This window comes from Chlorocebus sabaeus, chromosome 26 (genome assembly GCF_047675955.1).
Source record: "Chlorocebus sabaeus isolate Y175 chromosome 26, mChlSab1.0.hap1, whole genome shotgun sequence".
Lineage (NCBI taxonomy): Eukaryota > Metazoa > Chordata > Mammalia > Primates > Cercopithecidae > Chlorocebus > Chlorocebus sabaeus.
In genome coordinates this window covers 21,309,325-21,334,947 of record NC_132929.1, presented here as the reverse complement: position 1 = coordinate 21,334,947, position 25,623 = coordinate 21,309,325, and the positions used below count along the sequence as shown (strand labels likewise).

General features: G+C 41.3%; 1 protein-coding gene and 1 pseudogene across 6 annotated transcripts; one reads left to right on the top strand and one right to left on the bottom strand.

Annotated features, from left to right (window-relative positions):
* Window positions 1-355: 355 nt before the first annotated feature.
* On the bottom strand, window positions 356-23,893 carry BLOC1S6 (biogenesis of lysosomal organelles complex 1 subunit 6). 6 transcript variants are annotated; one of them, XR_012091483.1, is made up of 7 exons: window positions 23,603-23,893; window positions 18,856-18,997; window positions 11,631-11,718; window positions 9,294-9,380; window positions 8,322-8,444; window positions 7,849-7,896; window positions 356-3,132 (listed from the first exon to the last, which is right to left on the bottom strand). XR_012091483.1 is itself a non-coding variant. In XM_008016742.3 (5 exons), the coding sequence occupies exons 1-5, from the start codon at window positions 23,682-23,684 to the stop codon at window positions 8,325-8,327; spliced, it is 519 nt and encodes a 172-aa protein (XP_008014933.1). In that variant the 5' UTR covers window positions 23,685-23,891; the 3' UTR covers window positions 4,837-8,324. The 6 variants fall into 6 exon arrangements, 1 of the variants encoding a protein (XP_008014933.1); XR_005244310.2 differs by lacking the exon at window positions 356-3,132 and adding an exon at window positions 4,837-7,364; XR_005244309.2 differs by lacking the exon at window positions 356-3,132 and adding an exon at window positions 4,837-5,369 and having other exon boundaries at window positions 23,603-23,892.
* On the top strand, window positions 2,670-3,447 carry LOC103246089 (proteasome subunit beta type-3 pseudogene; annotated as a pseudogene).
* Window positions 23,894-25,623: the final 1,730 nt, after the last annotated feature.

The following is a 25,623-nucleotide window of genomic DNA, read 5'->3' as shown; positions in this document are numbered from 1 at the left end:
TCAGACTTGCCAGCCCTCACAATAAACTATAGATAGACCAGACACCGCACCATGGAATACAAAGATAATTAAGAAATATCTTGGGCTGTGTGCCTGTAATCCCAGCTACTCAGGAGGCTGAGGCAGGAGAATCGCTTGAACCCAGGAGGCAGCGGTTGCGGTGAGCCAAGATCGAGCCACTGCACTCCAGCCTGGCGACAGAGCAAGACTCCATCTCCAAAAAAAAAAAAAGAAAAAGAAAAAGAAATATCTTTGATCATATGTTAGGAAAACTCCCTACTGGAACCAATAATGGCCTCCATAAGCGGAGGGCAAGCTCAGACCAAAGAAAGAAGCAGACCATTCCAGGTTGGTAGGTAGCCAAAAATTTATTCAGGGGAAACTTACATAGTAGGCAGTCTTGGGCAGCAGCAAGACGAGGTACATCTCAGGACTTGCAATATACACCTTACCTTTTATACCGTGAAAATGAAAGTGCGCAGAAAGTCTCTGATGACATGTTAAGCAATCTGGTTGCTTTCTTAATCTATTTACTCTAGTTACCTTTTATCTATTTACCTCCTACTTACAGGGACTGTTTGGGTTCCCTACAATCAACTTTCCTAAGCATGCTGGGCAGAGGGTAGGACTGCAGGGGAATGGGGTTGGGGGAGGTTCCAGGCAGCAGCAGTTCACTGCTTCCTACGACTCACTTCAGTCATACCCAGAACACATCTGAAAAACACATGAACACAAAACTAATACTGTAAGCGTTAAGGCAATGTATTATGAAAGTACTGTGGGAACACAGAAAAATGAATTCTTTGGGTGGCAGTGAGAAAAACCATAAAGAGGTGCCATTTGACTTGCAAAGAATAAACAAGTGTCCAACAGGCAGACATTATAGGCAGTGAACACTCCAATGAGCAAAAATAGATGTGCAAAAGGTGGCAAAATAGTCCCCCATGTAGATATGTGACTTCTCCCTCTTCTCCTTCTTCTCCTTCTTCCTCCTCTTCTTCTTCTTCTTCTTCCTCTTCTTCTTCTTCTTCCTCCTCCTCCTCCTCCTTCTTCTTCTTTCCTCCTCCTCTTTTTTTTTTTTTTTTGTTTTGGTAGAGATGGGGTTTCACTATGTTGCCCAGGTTGGTCTCAAACTCCTGAGCTCAAGTGATCCTCCTGCTTCAGCTTCCAAAAGTGCTGGGATTATAGGTGTGAGTCATCATGCTCGGTTTCAATCTGACTTGAGTTCATAATCCTAACCACTATATTACTAAGGCAACTATATGCTTTAAAATTTTTAACTTTATAATCAAAGGGAAGGCTAGGAACCTTCAGGTTTATAGACATATTTTTGTTTCTTAGTATTCCCTTGTCTTTTTTTTTTTTTGAGATGGAGTCTCACCGTCACCCAGGCTGGACTGCAATGGGACCATCTTGGCTCACTGCAACCTCCGCCTCCCAGGTTCAAGCGATTCTCCTGCCTCAGCCTCCCGAGTAGCTGGGATTACAGGCATGCACCACCACGCCTGGCTAATGTTTTGTATCTTTAGTAGAGATGGGGTTTCACCATGTTGGCCAGCCTGGTCTCGAACTCCTGACCTTGTGATCCACCCGCTTCGGCCTCCCAAAGTGCTGTGTTTACAGGCATGAGCCACCGCGCCAAGCCTGTAGTCCCTTGTACTGTTTAACTGTCTCTTCTAATGGACTAATAAAAGTCAGACCAAAAATAAGAGTGAAAATCATTCTCAGAGTGATTTTCAGCCCATCCTTATCAGGATTTGAACATTGCAGGCTTCCTAGAGCTCATTAGGAATATATTTATGGTCTAAACCAGGATGAACAGCTACAAACTTTTCCTCCATTTACAATAAAGTGACAGTAGGGGGCGACTTTTTGTTACTTTTAACCAAAAATAGGTGGCTTCTGTTTATTGTTCTTTACATGCCTGCAGGCCTCCCTTATTCAGGGTACATACATGAAGCATAAATTACCTTGACCTTCCACGTTGGCCTAGGCCTGTTGTTTTCTCTTTCTCAATCACCACCCCCATCCCATCCCAAATTTTACCCACCTTCTCTTTGATTGCCCTTCTTTTACATTGTGTTTCTTTGGAATTTTTGCTTTAAGTGCTTTTCAAATTGCAGTCATTAGAACTGTCTCTCTTGATTACTCACTTCATTCTCTTACAGGTTTTGAAAATAAACCTAGTCTCACTCAAATGCTAACCTGAAGACTAAATGGCATTTGACCTCATACATACAAACTGAGCTAAAACAGTAGGAATAAACTTGTAATCCCAGCACTTTGGGAGGCCGAGGCAGGCGGATCACGAGATCAGGAGATCAAGACCACCCTGGCTAACATGGTGAAACCCGTCTCTACTAAAAATACAAAAAATTAGCCGGGCGTGGTGGCGGGCACCTGTAGTTCCAGCTACTAGGGAGGCTGAGGCAGGAGAATGGTGTGAACCCGGAAGGTGGAGCTTGTAGTGAGCTGAGATCACGCCACTGCACTTCAGCCTGGGCGACAGAGCAAGACTCTGTCTCGGAAATAAAAAATAAAAAACAGTAGGAATCAACTAGCAACAGAACAAATCTTAAATATCTGATTAATCTGAACGAACCTATATGGGAACTATCTTCATCAAAATAAATATTTAGAAACAAAGTAACTTTTTAAATATGTGCACAATGAGGCTTGGAGGTTTAATGATCAAGAATCACCGCTTTGTAGGAAATTTTATAGATTCATCATATGAATCTGATGAAATCTGTAGACCCAATCCTGGGAAATACACATACAGAAAATTCTGTGATACAATTATAAGGGTTTGTGTCCCCTCCAAAAGCCATTCACAGAAGTTCCTCCCTCTGGGATCCAAAAACTCCAAGGTTAAAAAAATTAAAAATCTGGATGAAGGGGTCCTAGCACACCACAATCACGTCTATTATGTCCTATAATGGAGGGCCTGTCATGGCCATGAAGAGGAAGAACTGTGTGGCTATCGCCGCAGACAGATGCTTCAGGATCCAGGCCCAGATGGTGACCACGGACTTCCAGAAGATGCTGTTCATGGTTGACTGGCCATACACCGGTCTAGCTGGACTTGCCACGGACGTCCAGACAGTTGCCCAGTGCAAGTTCCAGCTGAACCTGTATGAGTTGAAGAAAGGTTGGCAGACCAAACCTTACACTCTCATGAACATAATGGCGAACCTCTTGTATGAGAAACAGTTTGGTCCCTACTATACTGAGCCAGTCATTTCTGGGTTGGACCCAAAGAGCTTTAAGCCCTTCATTTGCTCTCTCAATCTCATCGGCCGCCCCATGGCAACTGATGACTTTGTGGTCAGTGGCACCTGCGCCAAACAAATGTACAGAATGTGCAAGTCCCTCTGGGAGCCCAGCATGGATCCAGAACACCTGTTTGGAAGCATCTCGGCCAGGCGCAGTGGCTCACCCCTGTAATCCCAGCACTTCGGGAGGCCGAGGCGGGCAGATCACGAGATCAGGAGATCGAGGCCATGGTGAAACCCCGTCTCTACTAACAATACAAAAAATTAGCCGGGCGCAGTGGTGGGTGCCTGTAGTCCCAGCTACTTGGGAGGCTGAGGCAGGAGAATGGTGTGAACCCAGGAGGCAGAGCTTGCAGTGAGGGATCGCGCCACTGCACTCCAGCCTGGGCGACAGAGCGAGACTCCCTCTCAAAAAAAAGAAAAAAAAAGCATCTCTCAAGCCATGCTGAATGCGGTTGACCGGGTTGCAGTGTCAGGCGTGGAGTTGTTGTCCACATCATTGAAAAGGACAAAATCACCACCAGGATTGAAGGCCTGAATGGACTAACCCTGTTCCCAGAGCTCACTTTTTTTTTTTTTTTAAATAAAATATCCTTAAAAAAAAAAAAAGTTAAAAATCTGACCTGAAATATTCTATAAGTTTGAAATTTTCATTTTTTATAAGTCATACATGCAGGGATCCTTCTGAAGCACTTTCTACCTATCAAACTACTAATAGTAGGTATTATTTTTGTTCTCAAAGAAAAGTGAAAACCTTTATGAAATTGGTTTGACTAGAATCTTTTCACACTATTTTTTTTGCGGGGCTGGGGGATGGAGTCTTGCTCTCGCTCTGTCACCCAGGCTGGAGTGCGGTGGCATGATCTCAGCTCACTGCAACCTCCACCTCCTGGGTTCAAGAGCTTCTCCTGCCTCAGCCTCCCAAGTAGCTGGGATTACAAGCACACCACCACACCCTGCTGATTTTTGTATTTTTAGTAGAGACAAGGTTTCACCATGTTGGCCAGGCTGGAGGCTGGTCTCGAGCTCCTGACCTCCAGTGATCCAACTGCCTCCCAAAGTGTTAGGATTACAGGCATGAGCCACTGTGCCCAGTCTCTATCCTTTTTTTTTTTTTTTTTTTTTTTTGGATACAGCATCTCACTCTGTCACCCAGGCTGGAGTGCAGTGGCGTGACCTTGGCTCACTGCAACCTCTGCCTCCCATTTCAAGTGATTCTCCTGCAGGCATGCACCACAACACCCGGCTAATTTTTGTAATTTTTGTAGAGACAGGGTTTTACCATGTTGGCCGCGCTGGTCTCGAACTCCTAGCCTCAAGTGATCTGCTTGCCTTGCCCTTCCAAAGTGCTGAGATTACAGGCATAAGCCACCGCCCCTCCCCTTTTTATCACCTTTCTAAAATAAATTTCATGAGTGGACCCATAATTTTGTGACACAATAGATGGAGAACATTAAGAGAAAGATAACAGGTGAGAAGAGAAGATAGTAGAATGTTCGAAATAATGTACATGAAGGGGAGTATATAGTGCTATGCACAGAAGGATGCTTGCTAAATGATATCAGATAATTCAGAGACTTTTTTTATTAAATGTGTAAAAAGCAGTTCTCATGTTACAAGCTCAAAATCAGATGAATGTATGAGGGTATATAATTGGTATATTTATAAACTGTATCACCCAAAAACTCAATGAGGACACAATCTACATTACATTCAACATTTGCATATTTACATGATATATACTGCAAAGTAAATACAAAATGAACTCCCATCATTTTAGTTCAGAACACAGGTGATATAATTTGAAAACAAAAGCAATTTTTTCAACAAAAGAGAGAAGTCTCCCAAGTACCAATTCACTATTTTGTGGAAAAATACAAGACTAATTATGAGTTCCATTCCAGTTTAGTCAGTAAGATACCTTGTTTGTTTGTTTGTTTTGTTTTTAGAAACAGGGTCTCTCTCTGTCATCCGGGCTGAAGTTCAGTGGTGCGACCAGAGTTCACTGCAGCCTTGAACTCCTGAGCTCAAAGAATCTTCCCACCTCAGCCTCCCAAAGCACTGGGATTACAGGTGTGAGCCATCGCACTCAGTCTAGTAAGATATGTTTTTGTTACTGAAATACAGCTAAAGTTTTGGATTTTAATCACCAAAATAACAGTACTTCTGGTTTACAATTGACTTTAAAATAGAGGATACTAATATATATTTGTTTTCACTTTTTAAAAAATCTTTAAAACTTAAATACAATTCTGAAAGTATTTGTGCCTTGCCATTTGTTCAATAAATATGATTTGTTTTTAAACACATCACAAAAGTTCAATTAACTAACCAGAATTCTATATCTATAGCCTGTCTACTGGGGTTCAGTCTTAAGTCTGACTATCAAAAGCAGCAGCTCAGAATTTATTTCATAAAATTAATCCCAAGAGTTACTGGGTAGCTTTTAAAGTATCTCATTGCTTATAACACAACTCACTAGATAGATAGTCTATACTAGTGACTCCTGACATCAAAATTATCTGGGGAGCTTTTAAAAAAATACATGGGATCCACATCATAACTACACTAAGAATCGAGAATGTCTGTACTTTTTTTTAACGTTCCCAGGTGATAATGCCATGCAGCCTAGTGTGGGAAACCCCAACCTACCACTAAGCCTGTGGTTCTCAACTTTTCAGGTGCACTGGAATCACTGAGGGAAACTTTAAACACAAAAAGCAAAGCAACACACAGAAAAGAGATGTGCTTCAGTAGATGGAGAGTCATGTGCAGGAACCAGCATTTTAAACAACCACGCAGTTGGTCCCAAATAACTCAGAAACACTGTACCACCTTTGTCAGATATCATATTATAATGAGTACATTCAGCAATTAGGTGACATTGTCCACAAGCCCCAATGAATCCTGCCCTAGGCAGTTTTAGCAAGTGTTTGAGGGCAACACTCAGCCTTTTCAAGTAAAATATATTTATATTCTTAAATATTAGGTCAAAGTCAACTGAATTCTGAGACCATCATTCATTAAAGAAGGCAAATGCTCTTTCCAACAATTTAAACCTTTAAACAAACCAGTTCTTAGCCCTCAACTTAAACCTAATGCTTTCTCCATCATTAGTCTGATATATGTGATCAGAGGTAGTGATTCCATCTTACCAAAAATGTATTGTGGACTATAAAAGATACACATTCATACATCTTCACAGGCTCTGTACAGTCCCTATGTAATGGAGATTGGAGACCACTTGGATATTAAATAATACTGTGAAACAGTAAACAACACACTCTTGATTTTAAACAATGAAACCTCATAATATTTCCCTCAAACAATAAGTTCTTACATACAATATACAAAAAAAAATTCTAGAAAACACTAAACGTATCATGCTGCCTCTTTTGTGAAGTTATTTACTAGTTTTTCACCATCCCTGTAATTATCTATAAAGTCAATAGTTGGTGTACATCATTCCACTTCAAGAAATTTTCTAGTTTTTTTTTTTTTTGAGACAGAGTCTTGCCCTGTCACCAAGGCTGGAGTGCAGTGGTGCATCTTGGCTCACTGCAACCTCTGCCTCCCAGGTTCAAGCGATTCTCCTGCCTCAGCCTCCTAAGTAGCTGGGACTACAGGTGCCTGCCACCACACCCAGCCAATTTTTGTATTTCTCGTAGAGACGGTGTTTTACCATGTTGGCCAGGATGGACTCAATCTTTTGACCTCGTGATCCGCCCACCTTGGCCTCCCAAAGTGCTGGGATCACAGGCGTGAGTCACCACGCCCGGCCTCACTTCAAGAATTTTTTTTTTTTTTTGAGATGGAGTCTCACTCTGTCACCCAGGCTGGAGTGTGGTGGCCGGATCTCAGCTCACTGCAAGCTCCGCCTCCCGGGTTTACGCCATTCTCCTGCCTCAGCCTCCCGAGTAGCTGGCACTACAGGCGCCCGCCACCTCGCCCGGCTAGTTTTTTTGTATTTTTTAGTAGAGATGGGGTTTCACTGGGTTAGCCAGGATGGCCTCGATCTGCTGACCTCGTGATCCGCCCGTCTCGGCCTCCCAAAGTGCTGGGATTACAGGCTTGAGCCACCACGCCCGGCTAAGAATTTTTTACAAGCACAGAAAGTATATCTCAGTGTATGATAACTGTTATTATAATACTATATTGTATTATAAATATACAAGCTCATTTGAGTGTGTGATAGCTCCCCCACCTCCACCAAGCTTTAGGAATAGATATAATCTACTTTGAACCCAAAAGCTACAGAAAGCAGTGACAACGACGCTAAGAAGCTGAGAGAGTATATGGTTAGTAGAATCTATCTGGCATCATCTGAACTACACCTAAAGTGCTGTTATTTCTCCTGCATGCACTTCTCCATTATGTTCTTCACAAAGGCTCATCTCTTCTCCATAAGCCACCATGGCCAGCCCACAAACCAAACTATTTTTAATGTTCAACAGAAAAGAAAGGTAGCCAACAAGTTCCTTATTTTTGTTAATTCCTTGTTTGTTATAATAAGGAGTATCACTTCCTCTCACCAAAAAGCTATAGAATTCAACTGTTCAAAAGGCTCACTCACCTCTTTTCCAGGGGTAGGTGTGATTAAACAGCTGGCATTTCTTCTTAACTAAGTAATGAAAAGGCAATTACTAAAACATCAGCATTGTATTACCAGAAAGGCAAGTCATTTCATAAAATAAGAACTGGAGAGTTTTAAATCTGTATTCATCAAGAAGCTAAAAAATTCATACTAATTTTTAACCACTTAGAGTTTTGACTCACAATAATCAAACCATTTTCCGGTTTATAAATAATTCAAGATCAAAATAATAAATTTTAAAATTAAGCAGAATTTGAAAAACTTACATATAAATATCAAAAACCAAGCAACATGACGTCTGCTACTTGGAAAAAAGGCATGGAGACACAGTAATACCGGAATAAGGATTTCAACATATGACATAATGGCATAAGGCACTACCTCAACTTCAGTCTACATTAAGTCATCATAACCCAAATATGGGACAGGAGAAGAAAACACACAAACACAACTTTTCATGTCCTTTTGGCTGGTCTGGCAGTTAACTGCTTTTCTCTTTCAAACTCCTTCTCTCGTTGCTGCTCCCTTTCCAACTCTTCTTTTTGCCTCTTCTGCTGCAGTTTAAGCGCTCTTTTCTGTGTTAAAAAAAAATTAAAAACCAAGAGAGCAATCAGGAGTTACAGGTATGGTCTAATTTGAAAATAATAGAGCTCTGCTTTGAGGCAATTCATTCACACTAATAAATTTCATCTTGGACATTTAAATTTGGGATAATTTAAGGTCCTTTTGATTCAAAACAAATGTGTTGCTCTAAGCTGTTATTAAATGAGAAACTGTAGTGCATATCCAGAGAATCCAAGCCTATCAACCCAGCTATTGGTAAAAAAGCTCAGTGTGCAGTTCAAAACAACATGACATCTTTTAGGCTGCATGCGGCGGCTCATGTCTGTAATCCTAGAACTTAGGGAGGTCGAGGCCAGAGGGCTCTTGAGTTCAGGAGTTTAAGACCAGCCTCGGCAACATAGTGAGACCCTGTCTCTAATATTTCATAAACAATGACAGTTTTTAAAAGAAAACAATGTACCATGAATTAATTATGCTATTGTAAATGAGGGTATAAAAGTCAAAAGAAGAATACTGGCCGGACACAGTGGCTCACACCTATAATCCCAACACTTTGGGAGGCCAAGGCGGGCGTTACCACCTGAGGTCAGGAGTTTGAGAACAGCCTGGCCAACATGATGAAACCACGTCTCTACTAAAAATGCAAAAATTAGGTGGGTGTGGTGGCGGGCGCCTGTAATCCCAGCTACTTGGGGGGCTGAGGCAGGAGAACCCGGGAGGCAGAGGTTGCAGTGAGCCGAGATCGCACGATTGCACTCCAGCCTGGATGGCAAGAGCAAAATTCCGTCTCAAAAAAAAAAAAAAAAAACGACAATTAAACTTCTACTTTTGTAAAGAATGTGAAAGAATTTTCAACTCACTTTTAACTTTGATGTTTTTTCATGAAGCATCAGCATCTCTTTTCTTATATTCACCAACTTGGCATGGTAGTGTTTAGCCTCAGCAAACTTAACGTGGAAAAATAAATGAAAAGTCAAGTTAAAATAGACTAAAATATCAAAATGAATAAATAAGGCAATATATAAATGACAGTTCATGCTTCCTAAATTGGTCAAAATTTTTACAGCCTTATCTCAACATTTTAATTCCAAAATAAAGATTTCCTTATATCATTAGTAGGATTTGAAAGACATTTGATTTAGTTCAGATTGACAAAAGTGTTACTAAACATAAAATAGACATTTATATTAAGATGGGAATAGACAATATTTTGCTTTAAAAACATGTAATTATAAAATTTCAGATAAGATTATCTAATAACGCTATCAGTTTTATTTAAGAAAAGTGAAGCATTCTCTCTGCCTTTACAAGAGAGAGACTGAGCCAGAGCACATGAAATAGTTTAAGTGAAGTGTCTGTCCATATGGAAAACCCAAGCTGTGGCCACAGAGCCCTGAACAGAGAGGACTGTGGACAAGTTTAATCCTATTCCTTGGGCTCTCTTAGTCAGACTAAGCAGAATGATCTCTGTGAGGACACTTTCATTCTCGAGGAATCATAAGTACAGACTTACAACTCAGCCAACCTGCATAATCTAAAATGAAGTCTTATGTCAGGAGAAGATGGGAGGATAATGCAAGCCTAGAGATGTCACAGAGAAGGAGAAAAGCACTCTATTTTCAGACAAGGTTACAGAAAGAGAAGAAATGAAAGAAATATCAGTAGAGAGATTCACAGCCTTAATGTAGCTGCAAGTAAAGTCACTGTCTGATTAGCTCAGAAGTTACAGTCCCTTTTTACATATCCTGGGCCTTCCAGTTTTCAGTTCCCAGATGATAATAAAAACTACTCTTGATTAAGCGAAGAAAAAAGAGGAAGACTCCATCCTGCCCCTTCAGATCAAAGCAACAGTATTACATCTGCTTGGTTAATTCATTCAACATTCATTCATTCAACAAATATTCCTTCTGTTGCAACAGGATCTCACTGGGGAACACAAAAGTAGGTCAGTGTAGCCTTGCCCACCTCCCTCACAAGAAACCAGGAACTACCAGGCAGATGACTCTGTATTTACTTCCATAGGCCTCTGTCTAATGCCAGAGAATATGAACTTTGTTTTTAATTGCTATAAATGGAAAACATGAGTAAACCATCTTTGTCCAAAGAAAAGTCAATTTTTTGAGGTGTGCATGAATGGCTACAGTCATGCAAACCCAGCTTCTTTTTTTCTTAATAGAGATGGGGTCTTGCTATGCTGGCCGGGTTGGTCCTAAACTCCAGGCCTCAAGCCACCTTCCTACTTCAGCCTCCCAAAGTGCTGGGATTACAGTCATAAGTCACCATGCCCCGCCCACAAACGAAACTATTTTTAATGTTCATCAGAAAATAAAGGTAGCAACAAGTTCCCTTTTTGTTAATTCCTTGTTTCTTATAATAAAGAGTATCACTTCCTCTCATCAAAAAGCTATAGAACTTCTGATGAAATTTAACTGTTCAACTATTTATATTGAAAGCTATAATTGATCGTTCTCAGTGTCCACTGCAGCTGATGGCATTAATTTATTATAGCATTATGAATATGCCATATAATTAAAATGCTAATTTAAGGAACCATGTAATTGGTAAAGAGAAATAAACTTTCTTTAAAGAAAAAAAAATGGTATCCCAAAGGTTCTTTACTTCCAGTTAGTTTTTTTTTTTTTTGAAACAGGGTCTCCCTTTGTCACCCAGGCTGGAGTACAGTGGCACAATCACAGCTCACTTGTGGCCTCAACCTCCTAGGCTCAAGCAATCCTTCCACCTCAGCTCCTGGAATAGCTGAGACCACAGGCATCTGCCACCATGCCGGGCTATTTTTTTAAATTACTTTTTGTAGAGATGGGTTCTCACTATGTTGCCCAGGCTGGTCTTGAACTGCTGGGCTCAAGCAATCCTCCAGCCTCAGCCTCCCAAAGTGCCGGGATTACAGGCATGAGCCGTTGTACCCAGTCTCAGTCCTCTTTTCTAAGTCTTCAATTATGAGCAGGTCTATTCTAAATGCACAAATAAGTTCAACTTCTACAAATTACTACAATTTCTAAATTACTACAACTACTAAATTTAGTAGTTGAATTACTACAAATTCAACATTTGAAAGATAATTCAACACAATACAAGTTCAATCAAGGTTTCTTGTTAAAAAGACAAATTCTAAACTTAAAATCTAGCTATTGCTAAGATAAGATGTCATTAAGTTACATCAACTAAATCATACTTACCAAAGCATTAATATCCAACATAGAATGACATTCTTTAAATTTTGAAATCTCTTGTTCCAGCGTGTCTAACAATACAACTTGGTTCTGTCTGAAACAAAAACACACAGTCAAGACAAACTCTACATATTTAAAATACTGGCCCATTAAAAGGAATCATATTCATCTTGGTTAATCGTAACAGACGTTAAGTAGGAAACATATTAACTCTCCAAGGTTTATTTAATATAGAATAGGATTTTTCAAAATAATATTCTAAAGCCACATTCTGATAACTTATTGTGTCTTTTATTATTGCTTCAATTTCTAATAACTAAAATAATCCAATCATTTAAAAGTATTTTATTACCTGTTACTTTTAACAACTCTCTGTATTATTCCAGAAAAGAAGTTTTTTGTAGTATTTTGAATTTTGTAGAAATTCAATGTTTTATATATCTTAAAATTGCAACATTCCCATAAAGGAAATAAGGAACAATGGTTTTTCAGATTAGAGTTGAAAAAGATGCAGTATCAAGGGATAGTAAGTCAAAAAAGATAATTAAGCAGCAAGATGAAAAAAGCATAGGACTGGAAATCATAGCTTTCCCCAGCCAACAGCCAGTTATGTGATCTTAGAAATTCAGTTTATTGGCCGGGCGCGGTGGTTCAAGCCTGTAATCCCAGCACTTTGGGAGGCCGAGACGGGCGGATCACGAGGTCAGGAGATCAAGACCATCCTGGCTAACCCGGTGAAACCCCGTCTCTACTAAAAAATACAAAAATCTAGCCGGGCGAGGTGGCGGGCACCTGTAGTCCCAGCTACTCAGGAGGCTGAGGCAGGAGAATGGCGTGAACCCGGGAGGCGGAGCTTGCAGTGAGCTGAGATCCGGCCACTGCACTCCAGCCTGGGCGACAGAGCGAAACTCCGCCTCAAAAAAAAAAAAAAAAAAAAGAAATTCAGTTTATTTCTCTGGCCTAAGTCTCCTCTTTTACAAAGTGAGAAGGTCAGACCAGATAATTTCTAATGTTTCTCTTTAAAATTAGGATTCAAAACTCATTGAGGAAGAGAAGCCAACTTCCTTGATATTTCTTTCCACATCAATCAATGTTAGGATCACAGGAATAAGTGACATTAAAAGGGTCACCTACCTGAATATTTTAAAGAATGCTACAAAGAAAAATATGATGTGATTTGCTTGTAAAACTGTGCTATCTAGAGAATAATGATAAAAAAAGAAATAGCAGGCCGGGCGCGGTGGCTCACGCCTGTAATCCCAGCACTTTGGGAGGCCGAGGCGGGCGGATCACAAGGTCAGGAGATCGAGACCATGGTGAAACCCTGTCTCTACAAAAAATAGAAAAAATTAGCCGGGCGCGGTGGCGGGCGCCTGTAGTCCCAGCTACTTGGGAGGCTGAGGCAGGAGAATGGCGTGAACCTGGGAGGCGGAGCTTGCAGTGAGCCGAGATTGCGCCACTGCACTCCAGCCTGGGCGACAGAGCTAGACTCCGTCTCAAAAAAAAAAAAAAAAAAAAAAAAAAAGAAATAGCAACGAAGAGGCTGAGGGCAATCACAACATCTCTACTATCCAGCACTGAGTCTGGCATACCCTACAGGTCATGAATTTGTCTCTTGGCCAGGCACAGTGGTTCATGCCTATAATCCCAGCATTTTGGGAGGCCAAGGAAGGAGGATTCCTTGAAGCCAGGAATTCGAGACCAGCACGGACAACAAAGCGAGACCCTCTACAAAAACTAAAAAAAAAAAAAAAAAAATTAGCTGGGCGTGGTGGCACACACCTGTGGTCCGAGCTACTTGGGAGGCTGAGGCAGGATTGCTTGAACCCAGGAGTTAGAAGCTGCAGTGAGTTATAATCACACCACTGTACCACAGCCTATGTGACAGAGTGAGACCCCGTCTCTACAAATATAAATAAATAAATAAATAACTTTGCCCCTCCAGCTTGGACTAGAGATCACAGAAAGTGAAATACAGAATGGATGAGAGGAAAACCCAGCAAGTCAACCATCCAAGATAAGCAGAACAGCAAAAATAGGCTGTTAGAACTAGAAAACAATACAAGGGGGAATACCAAAAAAATCAGTGAAACGAAAAGATGGTTCTCTAAAAGATCAATAAAATTGATAAACCTCTAGTGAGACAATCGAGAAAAAAGAAGACCCAAAGTATTAGTATTATTCATGAAAGAGCAATAATCACCACTGATCCCAAGACATTAAAAGGATAATAAATGAATACTTTCAACAATTCGGTGCTCATAAATGTGATAATGTGGATGGAATGGACTAATTCTTTGAAAGATACAAACTACCAAAACTTACACAAGGAGAAACAGAAAGTTTATGTAGGCCTATATTTATTAGACAAATTCATTCAGTAAGTAATAACCTTCCAAAAAAGACAATGCCAGGACCAAATGGCTTCACTGGTAATTTTTACCAAACATTTAAGGAAGAAATGATACCAATTCCCCACAGTCTCTTCCAGAAAATACATCAGCCCTCTTTTATCTGCAGTTTTGCTTTCTTCAGTTTGAAGAGGGGTCTCACAACTCCTATTCAACATCATACGTTAAGTCCAAACTCATACAGTAAGACAAGAAAAAGAAATAAAAGATATACAAACTGAGAAGAAAGAAATAATACTGGCTTCGTTCCCAGACGATTTCCTATGTGGAAATTCCCAAAGATTCAACAAGAAACCTCCTGAAACTAATATGCAAATATAGTAAGATTTCAGGATACAAGGTTAATATACAGAAGTCAATTTCTTTCCTGTGTACCAGCAATTAATTTGAAATTTAAAAACAATACCATTTATAGTAGTTCCCCACCCCCAGTGAAATACTGTGGTACAAATATAACAAAATATGTACAGAATCTAAATGTAAAAATTATAAAACTCTAATGAAAAATATCAAAGAAAATCTAAATAATAGAGAGACATTCCAAGTACATAATAGATTAAAAGACTCAACTGTTGTTGTTCAGATAGGGTCTGACTCTGTCATCCAGGCTGGACTGCAGTGGCATGATCATCATTCACTGCAGCCTAGAACTCCTGGTTCAAGGGATCCTCTGCCTCAGCCTCCCAAGTAGCTATCACTACAGGTGTACACCACCATGCCAGGTTGACTTTTTAAATATTTTTGTAGAGACAAGGTCTCATTACATTACCCAGGCTGGTCTCCAACTCCTGGCCTCAAGCCATCCTTCTGCCCCAGGCTCCCAATGTGCTTGGATTACCAGTGTCAACCACCACGCCCAGCCCATCAATATTTTTTAAGATGTAAATTCTTCTCAACTTGATCTAAGGATTCAATGCAATGCCAATCAAAATCCCAGCAAGTTATTGTATAGATATCAACAAACTGTTTGAAAGTTCATATGGAAAGGCAAAGACATAGAAAAGCCAACACAATATTGAAGAACAAAACTCGAAGACTCACAGTACCCAATTTCAATACTTACTACAAAGCTACAGAAATCTGGCCAGGCACAGTGACTCACTCCTATAATCCCAGCACTTTCGGAGCCCAAGGTGATCACCTGAGGTCAGGAGTTCAAGATCAGCCTGGCCAACATGGTGAAACCCCATCTCATGAAAAATACAAAAATTAGCCCGGTGTGGTGGCATGCACCTGTCATTCCAGCTACTTGGGAGGCTGAGGTGCAAGAATCAACCTCCCAGAGGCAGAGGTTGCACTGAGCTGAGATCGCGCCACTGCATTTCAGCCCAGGCAACAGAGTGAGACCCTGTCTCAAAAAAAAAACAAAAAAAAACAAAAAAAACACAACAACAACAACAACAAAAAGCTACAGAAATCAAGACAGCATGGTACTGGCAAAAGAACAAACATATTGATCAATGGAACAGAACAGAAAACCCTTAAATAAATCTACACAAAAACAATCAACTTCTCTTTGACAAAGGTGCAAAGGCAATGCAGTGGAGAAAGGATAGTCTTTTCAACAAATAGTGGCTGGGTACAGTGGCTCATACCTGTAATCCCAGCACTTTGGGAGGCCAAGGCAAGAGGATCACTTGACCCTAGGAATTCAAGACCAGCCAGGGCAACATGGTGAAACCCTGTCTCTACAAAAAATACAAAAATTGGCCAGGTGTGGTGCTGTGCGCCTGTAGTCCCAGCTACTTGGGAGGCTGAGGTGGGAGGATCACTGAGCCAGGAAATCAAGGCTACAGTGAGCTGAGGCTGTGCCACTGCACTCCAGCCTGGGCAACAGAGTGAGACCCTGTCTCAAACAACAACAACAACAAATGGTGCTGAAGCAACTGGCTATCCATGCACAAAGAAATGAATCTATTAATAAACACAGACCTTACAGCCTCCATAAAAATTAACTCAAAATAGGCTGGGCGCAGTGGCTCACGCCTGTAATCCCAACACTTTGGGAGGCCGAGGCGGGCAGATCACCTGAGGTCCAAGACCAGCCTGACCAACATGGAGAAATCCCATCTCCACTAAAAGTACAAAAAGTAGACAGGCGTGGTGGCGCACGCCTGTAATCCCAGCAGCTCAGGAGGCTGAGGCAGGAGAATCGCTTGAACCCAGGATGCGGATGTTGCGGTAAGATGAGATCGTGCTATTGCACTACAGCCTGGGCAACAAGAGCGAAACTCCGTCTCAAAACAAAAAAAAACTAACTCAAAATAAATCACAGGTCTAAATGTAAAATGCAAAACTAGAACTTCTAGAAGAAAACACAGGAGAAAATCTAGGTGACCTTGGTTTGGTGATGAGTTTTTAGATACAATACCAAAAGCACAATTCATAAAAGAAAACACTGATTAATTTTTTCTTATTTATTAAATAAATTTATTAAAATTAAAAACTCCTGCTCTGCCAAAGACACTGTAAAGAGGGTAATAAGACAAACCACAGTCTTGGAGAAAATATATGCAAAACTCATAAAGGACTCATATCAAAAATATACAAAGAACTCTTAAAACTCAACAATAAGAAAAATAATCCAATTTTAAAATAAGCAAAAGATCTGAACAGACACCTGTTATCTAACAAAGAATTTGTCTGATCTTTGTCCCAGGTTTCTGGCACAGAGCTTCTAAAATCCTTGGAATTTTCCAAGTGACAGAAGTGTCTTTGTTATCCATGAGCTCCCTTGATCACACGTGAGTTTACACTAACAAAGTGACTCATGATGGGCCCCTAGAGCTTCAAGATGGGAGACTAATGAAAAATAACAAAGAACATCTAAATAATAGAGACATTCCAAGTACACAGATTAAAAGACTGAATTTTTGTTGTTGAGATAGGGTCTCACTCAGTCACCCAGGCTAGGGAGCAGTGGCGTGACCACAGTTCACTGCAGCCTCGAACGCCAAGCTGCTGAACACACTGATGTGCTGAACACACAGCTGCTGAACACACTGATGTGCTGGACACACAGCTGCTGAACACACTGATGTGCTGGACACACTGATGTGCTGGACACACAGCTGCTGAACACACTGATGTGCTGGACACACTGATGTGCTGGACACACAGCTGCTGAACACACTGATGTGCTGGACACACTGATGTGCTGGACACACAGCTGCTGAACACACTGATGTGCTGGACACACAGCTGCTGAACACACTGATGTGCTGGACACACAGCTGCTGAACACACTGATGTGCTGGCAGCAGAGGTTTCCTCTCACTGGGAGAGGAAACAGAAGTTTTGTGTTCAGGAACCTCCCAGGCACTGCCCTGTGTGTCTCTTCATTGGCTAGGCTTGATCTGTGCCCTTTATAATAAAACTGTAATTTTAAGTATAGTGCTTTCCTGACCCGTAAGTCTGGCCACTCTCAAAGAAGGTTCCAGAGAATGTGGCTGGGCACAGTGGCTCACACCTGTAATCCTAGCACTTTGGGAGGCCAAGGTGGGCAGATCAGTTGAGGTCAGGAGTTCAAAACCAGCCTGGCCAACATGGTGAAACCCATCTGTACTAAAAATACAAAAAAAAATAGCTGGGTGTGATGGTGCACCGCTTGTAATCCCATGTACTTGGGAGGCTCAGGCAGGAGAATCTCTTGAACCCAGGAGGCGGAGGTTGCAGTGAGCCAAGATCCTTTTATATGCATTTAGTACCTTAACACCAAGGATTATAACATTACTTGTAATTATAAAATGAGCACAGTTATTATTCCTCTCCTTTTGCCCTAATAAAGGCCTCTTAAGTAAGTTTTCAAAGGGTAGGTCTCAGAGCAGCAGCAGTTCGTAGCCAGTGTAAAGATGACCACCACAGAAAGAAATGACAGGCCAGCCTGGGCTATCCAGAGAGGCCCTGACCCAGAAGGAGGCAGAAGCTGAGTCTGTTGTCTGTGGATGGGAGCTAATAAAGCCTGAGTATATATTTTTGTATACTGATCCCACTCTGTGGGTTCTGTTCTATCTTATCCTGTTTTCTTAACATATCCTCCAATCTTTTTTTTCTTTTTGTTTTTTGTGAGATGGAGTCTCGCTCTGTTGCCCAGGCTGGAGTACAGTGGCATGATCTCGGCTCACTGCAAGCTCCCCATCCCGGGTTCACGCCATTCTCCTGCCTCAGCCTCCCGAGCAGCTGGGACTAGAGGCGCCCGTCAACATGCCTGGCTAATTTTTTGTATTTTTAGTAGAGACAGAGTCTCACTGTGTTAGCCAGGATGGTCTCGATCTCCTGACCTCGTGACCCACCCGCCTCGATCTCCCAAAGTGCTGGGATTACAGGCATCAGCCACCGTGCCCGGCCCAATCTTTACTTACTAGTAAAGTTATCTACTGGGAATGAAACAGATCATCTCAGGAAAGATACTTACAGATCTCTGGCAACTCATTTGAACTAGCAACTGAAAACAAGTGTGACTTTTATGGAGGCAGTTTTTCAACTCTACTCGGAAACAAGTATATATCCACCTGAACAATCCCCAACAGGTTAATACTTTAATAAAATAATGATAAAACACCAAACCTAATCACAGAGGCTAGGTAAGATTTAGGAGGACTTCTCAGAAGAAATCAAACACCCTAGGAGTATTCATTTCACTTTTTACATTTAGAATACTATATACTCCTCTACTCCCATCTGCTATCAATAAAGATATAGACATACTCAATTATAATTCCATGTTAAAAAATACTATGTCTTAACACGGTATACAATTATACAAATTATGACTATACCACAGAGGAAATTAGTGTATATCTGGTTTTTTATTAGCTTACGTGAGTTCCTGGAGGGCTTGTTTTGATCTCTGCAGATCTGGCAAATAATGAGAAAGCAATCCTTCTGCCAGTTGCTCCACAGCTTTGTCTTCTACAGTCAAGTCCTCTATTAACCCTTCATCTGGAGAAGTGTCACTTAAACCTGTCCCCAGCAAAAATCAAATTTAGGAACCTTTTATTTATTTATTTATTATTTATTTTTTAGGCTAGTCAACTGAAGCAGTGGGATTAGAGAAGGAACAAAGAAATCTGTAACTGGTTGTGATCAATTAGTTGTAAACACCACTGCACTCTGACCAGTCAGAACCTTTCAAATTGACACAGCTAATAAAAGGAGGTTGGGGAGTAGCAGGTAGAAAGGAAGCCCACAAATGGGGTTGAGAGCACACACACACACACTCCCAACCACAGGTATCCTTCTTTTCTTTTTAAACTTTTATCTCTGAGCTTCCTCTAAAAAATGAGTTATGAATGCTCAAAAAAATGTTTTTTAAGTTACTACAATAAGGTAAAGCCTATGATAAATGAACATTTACACAAAATTCTGTATCTTTATATATTTTTCAGGGCAGAGGACTTACAGTTGTCACAGGATTATCAAAGGAGTCTGAAGGCCAGGAGCAGTGGCTCACACCTGTAATCCTAGCACTTTGGGAGGCCAAGGGAGGAGAATTGCTTGAGCCCAGAATGGCTGGGCATGGTGGCACACACCTGTGGTCCCAGCTATTCAGGAGGCTGAGGTGGGAGGATAACTTGAGCCCAGAAGTTCATAGCTGCAGCGAGCTATGATCACACCACTGCACTCCAGCCTGGGCAACAGAGTGAGACCCTGTCTCAAAAAAAAATAAATATAAAAATAAAAATAAAATAAAGGAGACTGAGGCCAAAACGTGGGTAACAGTCACTGAACTAAAGCATTCTTGCTTTCAAAAGCATGAAGAAATTATATAAACAGAAATGCAATGCCTTAAAAAAGTATGTTTTCAATTCTATGGAAACAAAAATATAGGTCAACATTGATTTTGCATATAGTTTGATGTGTTATTTACATGTAAAAGGGGGGTTGTGTTATTAGGGAGGAAAAGAGGGATTTTCTAAGAATTTCTTCTCTCTTAAGATTCAGCACATTAATTTACCCTAGAAAATAGTGTATAATCATAGTCTTGTGTATAAATCTAGACCTGATGCTGGGATCAGTGCCTCATCACTTTCCTTTGAATAATAAAAGTGTAAGCATTGTGCCAGGTATTCAAAAACATCTAAGATGAATAACTATCAATCACCATTCCTACCAAGAAAAATACAATTTCTAAATAGGGTTTAATGGTTTGTAAGATGGAATCACTGATTTATAATCAGAGAAAAAAAAGTAAGATAGTCACTTTATTAAAATTATACACTAAAATTATGATTAATATTAAACTCTGAAACATCTCTCTTCAATTATAGTCTAGTAACCATCAGTAACATCAAATTAGATCACTCTACAGAATACAGTTATCACAACACATTACTTGTGACACATTTCTAAGTATAATTTGTACCACAGATTTAAATTTTGACAAAACTGAGAAAAACAGACTCGGCACAGTGGCTCATGCCTGTAATCCCAGCACTCTGGGAGGCTGAGGTGGGCGGATCACTTGAGGTCAGGAGTTTGAGACCAGCCTGGCCAACATGGTGAAACTCCATCTCTACTAAAAATACAAAAATTTCCCAGGTGTAATGTTGTATGCCTGTAATCTCAGCTACTCGAGAGGCTAAGGCACAAGAATTGCTTGAACCTGGGAGGCGGAGGCTGCAGTGTGCCAAGATCGTGCCACTACACTCCAGCCTGGGTGACAGAGCAAGACTCTGCCTCAAAAAAAAAAAAAAAAAAAAAAAAGATTGAGGAAAACAACATGCTATCATATTCAAAGTAAACTTTTTGAAAATCAAAATAAAATTATGTAATTTTTAACCCTAAGAAACACATGAACAAACATTGGACTTCTCAAAGTTGCAAGGCAATATTCAAATAGGTAAGAGCTAACTAGAAGCTGAAGCACTCCACATATAAAATAAAAATACAAAAACCAACAAAAGAAAAAAATCTATATATATACATATATATAGAGAGAGAGAGAAAAGTGAAGCACTTAGGGATATTAATGTACCAACTGTATAGGAAGTGAATAAATTATATCCACCAATTATGCTACTGCTTAAGGCTTGATGACAATAACAATGCAATCAGCAACTTTAAGTATTAATAAATATAGAAAACAATTTTCTTACTGTTTTATGAAAGGAACGCCCCAAAAAAGGGCATTTCAACTTTAAGGAATAACAACTAATTCACTTCACTTAAAATATATTCATACATTTTAACCCACAAACCCTCCTCCCACACCAATGTTCTGGTTAATGAGTCTCAGTTACTCATGTTTTTTGTTTGTTTGTTTTGTTTTCCTCTCTTTTACCCTCTGCTTCTAATGGTTAAGAAGCTACTCATGTTTTTATATATATTTAATTACTAAGTTCAAGGTGCTTTATTGTGGGAGAGTAAAGAAGAAGAAAGGGAGGGTCCTTACTCTATTCATACAAGAAAGGTTTGCTGAACATCTATATTATGTACCAGGTTGTGAGGTTACAACAATAAATAAGGCAAGTCCCCTTCCCTGGAAGGGCACAATACGACGAATCACAGAATATGAGAAGTGCCATTAGAGAAACAGAAAATGTTATGAAAATTCTGGGGAGAGCGACTTTCATTAGGGAAGTCTAAGAAAAATTCTAAAGGAAGTGTGGACATTGAGCTAAAGCTCAAAGAATGGATGGAGTTTTCATTTCTCTTTGTCTATTTGAGTGTTACTCACTGTAAAAACTTAGAACACTACAGAGGGAGGCACAAACTGAAAAGTAAAAATACTCCTTCTTACTCCAGCAGGAGCTACTCTGGAGTTTCTCACAGAGCCTTCCAGAAATTGTCTTTGCATGCCTGTGCATATATTGTTTTTTATCACAAACAAAATATTACTCATACCATTCTGCAACTTTTAAAACATGTATCTTAGGTATCTTTCCATACCAACATATAGGGATCTACTACATTCTCTTTAACAGAACAGAATTCTACCATAGTTTGTTTAACCAGTCCCCCATAGATGGATTATTTAGGTTATTTCCACTTTTTGCTATTTCAAACAATGCTGCAGTGAGCTTCCCTGCTTATCTGTATATTTGTGTCACTTTCCGTAGGATAAATTCTTAGAAGTAGACTGTTGGGACAAAGAGTTTATGCATTTTTTAAATAGACATTGCCAAACTGCCCTCCTAAGAAACTGGCACCAATTTGCACTCCCACCAACAATCTGTGAGGACTGTTTCCAAATGGGGAAGAAATCTGTGGCAGGAGTGGAATGGATGCAATATGGGTAAAGAAGGCAGCATGAGGAAAGGCTGGAATACAATATAGGCTTCTTCTGGAGACGCATGAGGCATATGCAGCATAGCAATAGTGAGCTTATTTAAGACCATGTGGAAGGCCAGAGAGGGCCTCTAACTGCCAAGTTAATGGTTTGGAGCTTTGTTAATAAGTAGTGAGGAGCTATTTAAGGTTTCTGAGTACAGGAATGACATGACTGAAGCTTTATCTTGGGACGGTGATGTGATAGCAGTGGGACAGATGCGTTGAAAGAGTAAGACTGGAGGTGGACTAGCCTTTCAACGGCTGTTTTAAGGGTGAAATTGCAAGGAGATGGAATTGTATAGGAGAATCCCTTAGAGGTGGAAGGAGAGAAAGGAAAAAGTCCAGAGCATTTTCAAAGTTTCAACTCAGAGTAACCTATCACCATTAACAGGATGAGACACGTTTTCATTTATGTACATGCCTTACTGTGAGATTAGCGCAAAACAACCACGTCAAAGTATCCAGCTAGCAGATGGAGAAGCAAACAAGAGTAAAGAGAGAGGCCCAAGTTTCAAATACATACAAGGAAGTCACATTTATAGAAGCGACTTATGAAAGTGTGAAGAGATCCTTGAGGAAAAGCATGAACAGGAAAGTGCTGAGAGCACTATTTGGGGGTAACCCCTATATTTCTGAAACAGGAGGTAAAAGAAAAAGCATATCCAAAGCCCTGCAGCCTTTCTCATCTAGGGCCTCATCTGAATCACAGAACACAGAAAATGCTCTGAGTGACCATTTTCTCACTTCTCCCAAGGATGGTACATAAATAGTACCATTTTGGGTGCACAGCAAGTTAATTCATTCCATTCAATGGATGCCTTAGGGCATTAGAGCTTAAATCCCTCCTGGAACTCGGTCGAGAAGACTGCTGCAGGAATAGGGATGAAGCAATATCACCAAGCTGACCAAGTATTTCATGAGTGGTCAATATTATAGGATACGTCACCTCTCTGAATTATAAGCTGATCATCTTTCTGGTAAATCCATCCCCCACCACTGCCGTATGAAAAATAACTAATGACGTATCGGAGTCAACACAGAAACTCAGAATGGCTTCACCATCAACCGCCTCCAATTGCAGCCCAATACAAAGCTTGCCCTCGGGACTTCAGTTCCGTCCATTGCGCTGGGTAGAGGGGCCAGCGCGGTTCCCCATTTCTGCACTAGAGGCAGAGCCCGGGGGCCGTAGCTGCCAAAAGCCGCCTACTCCCCCACGGTTTCTCCGGAGTCCTACCCATTCAGGTCCCGGCCCCTCACACCCAGCCCGGGCCGCGCTTCCTACCGGACAGTACGTACCAGGGGTCGGCTCCCCGGCCTCCAGGCAGTAGGGTGGCCGTGTCAGGGCCCCGTCCGGAGACGACGGCCCAGGGACACTCATATCCCTCCAGCTGGGAACAGAGAGAAGGGGCAAACGTGTGGCCCGTCAGAAGCAAGGAGGCACCTAACGACTCCAGTGTCTGGCCGGACAGAAGAGATTGTCGCACCCGGAAGTGACGGAAGCGAAAAACTGCAGGCTTCGGTCACGCGCTTCAGAGTTGGCTCTGCCCCATGGCGTTGTGGGGACCCCGCGCTGATGTCGTCGTCTGGCCCCGGACGCAGTGTCAACGGACTCAGCAGAGCGGGGCTCGAGGCCCTGCGACCCGATTGGTGGGAGCTGAGGGAGGACGGTGGCGGGTTTGGGCTGCTCACCGGGTGGGTCACGAAGACCGGAAGAGCGTTGTCTTTGTTGGGCGCGGGCGAGCAGTCAGGCTTTGTTCACTGAAGCTAGGGAGAAAACAGGACTTTCAGGCTTCACGCGGGACAGCTTTTTAGTGTTATCTCCCTGTTTAGGGAAAAACTTAAGAACAGGGAGTGCGCGCTTTCCCTGCGGTTTGGACCATTAAAATCGATGCCTAGGTGTCTGCGAGCCTCAGTCTTGCTAACTACGGTTTTGCCACTATTCCGGTCTCCCCTTGTTAAGTGTAGATGAAAGATTTAAGCCCTCCGTTGCAGCAGCTACTGAACAAATTCGACCAAATTATCAGAAACTGCACTTGCTGAGATCCTGTGGAATGATCTCATGAATTCTGTTGGAAAACACTTAGAAAAGGGCATATAGGCAGCTTTGGACCAAAGAAAACGATTTAGCTCTGCCACCTCTAGCTTATACCCTCTCATCTCAACTATAATGGTGGCCTCCTAATGTTGCTCCCCAACTATGCCTGTTCAGTTTTCTCAGCTGCAACCAAAGCTTACTTCAAAAAAATAAGAATTGCAAGCCTCAGAAACGTGCACTGGCTCCCCATTGCCCTTATCAGTGCATTCACACCCTTTCCTCTTTGGGCCTCTTTTCCTCTTAGTATTAGCTCCTCCTTATTACCCATGGTAGGCAGAATAATAGCCCCTCAAAGATGTCCACAGCCTAAACACCAGAAGCTGTGATTGTGTTAGCTTGCATGGCAAATGGGAATTAAAGTTGTTAATTACCTGGTGTTGAAATAGATTATCTTGGAATCGCTTTAACCAGGGAGGCAGAGGTTGCAATGAGCTCCACTGCACTCCAGCCTGGGCGACAGGGCGAGACTCCATCTCAAAAAAAAACCACATTATCCTGGATTGTTCCAGTGGGCCAATTGTAATCATAAGGGCCTCCAAAACTGCAAAAGATAGTCAAGAATGACAAGTAACTATGAAGAATGATTAGAGAGATACAACATTGTTGGCTTTGAATATAGAGGAAGGGAGCCTCCAGCATTGTGGGTGACCTCCGGAAGCTGGAACTGATAAGGAAACATTCCCCCCGAAGCCTCTCTAATGCTCTGATGACACCTTGATTTTATCCTCATGCGATCAGTGTTGGACTTCTGACCAACAGAACTGTGAAATAATCTGTGTCTTAAGTTTGTGATAACTTGTTGTAACACCAATAACAATACTACCCTTCAAGACATTCGAGCATTCTCCTAAAATTATACCCTTTCATGTCTGCAGTGCTCTTGCTTGTGCTTCAACATGAAATATTCTATTCTTTTGTAAACCAAAAATAAAATTCTAAACCCCACAACTGACTGGTGGACCCCCTGCCCCCCACCTCTTGGCCAAGGGCATTCCAAAGTAAACCTGAAAATCTAGTTTTTCCATCATCTAGATGGAAGTGGGGATTGGGGGTTAGTCGGGGGGATGGGTCGGACATGCCTCATTACACCCTCCTCCCTTTGGAATTCAGGCTCAGCTGAACAGCATTCACATGAAAACAGATCTTAAGACTGCCAGAAAAGACTTTTTCTAGCTTTTCTAGACTTTTATTTTTGACACCAAGCCAGCCTGACTCTAGTATA

What these genes read in the sequence shown, in the direction of transcription:
- BLOC1S6 (XM_008016742.3), bottom strand. Translation starts at nt 23,684, where the DNA reads ATGAGTGTCCCTGGGCCGTCGTCTCCGGACGGGGCCCTGACACGGCCA. An exon ending in TGTTGGATATTAATGCTTTG is followed by an intron (nt 9,381 to 11,630) that starts GTAAGTATGATT and finishes TTCCACGTTAAG; the next exon opens with TTTGCTGAGGCTAAACACTA. An exon ending in AAAAAACATCAAAGTTAAAA is followed by an intron (nt 8,445 to 9,293) that starts GTGAGTTGAAAA and finishes TTTTTAACACAG; the next exon opens with AAAAGAGCGCTTAAACTGCA.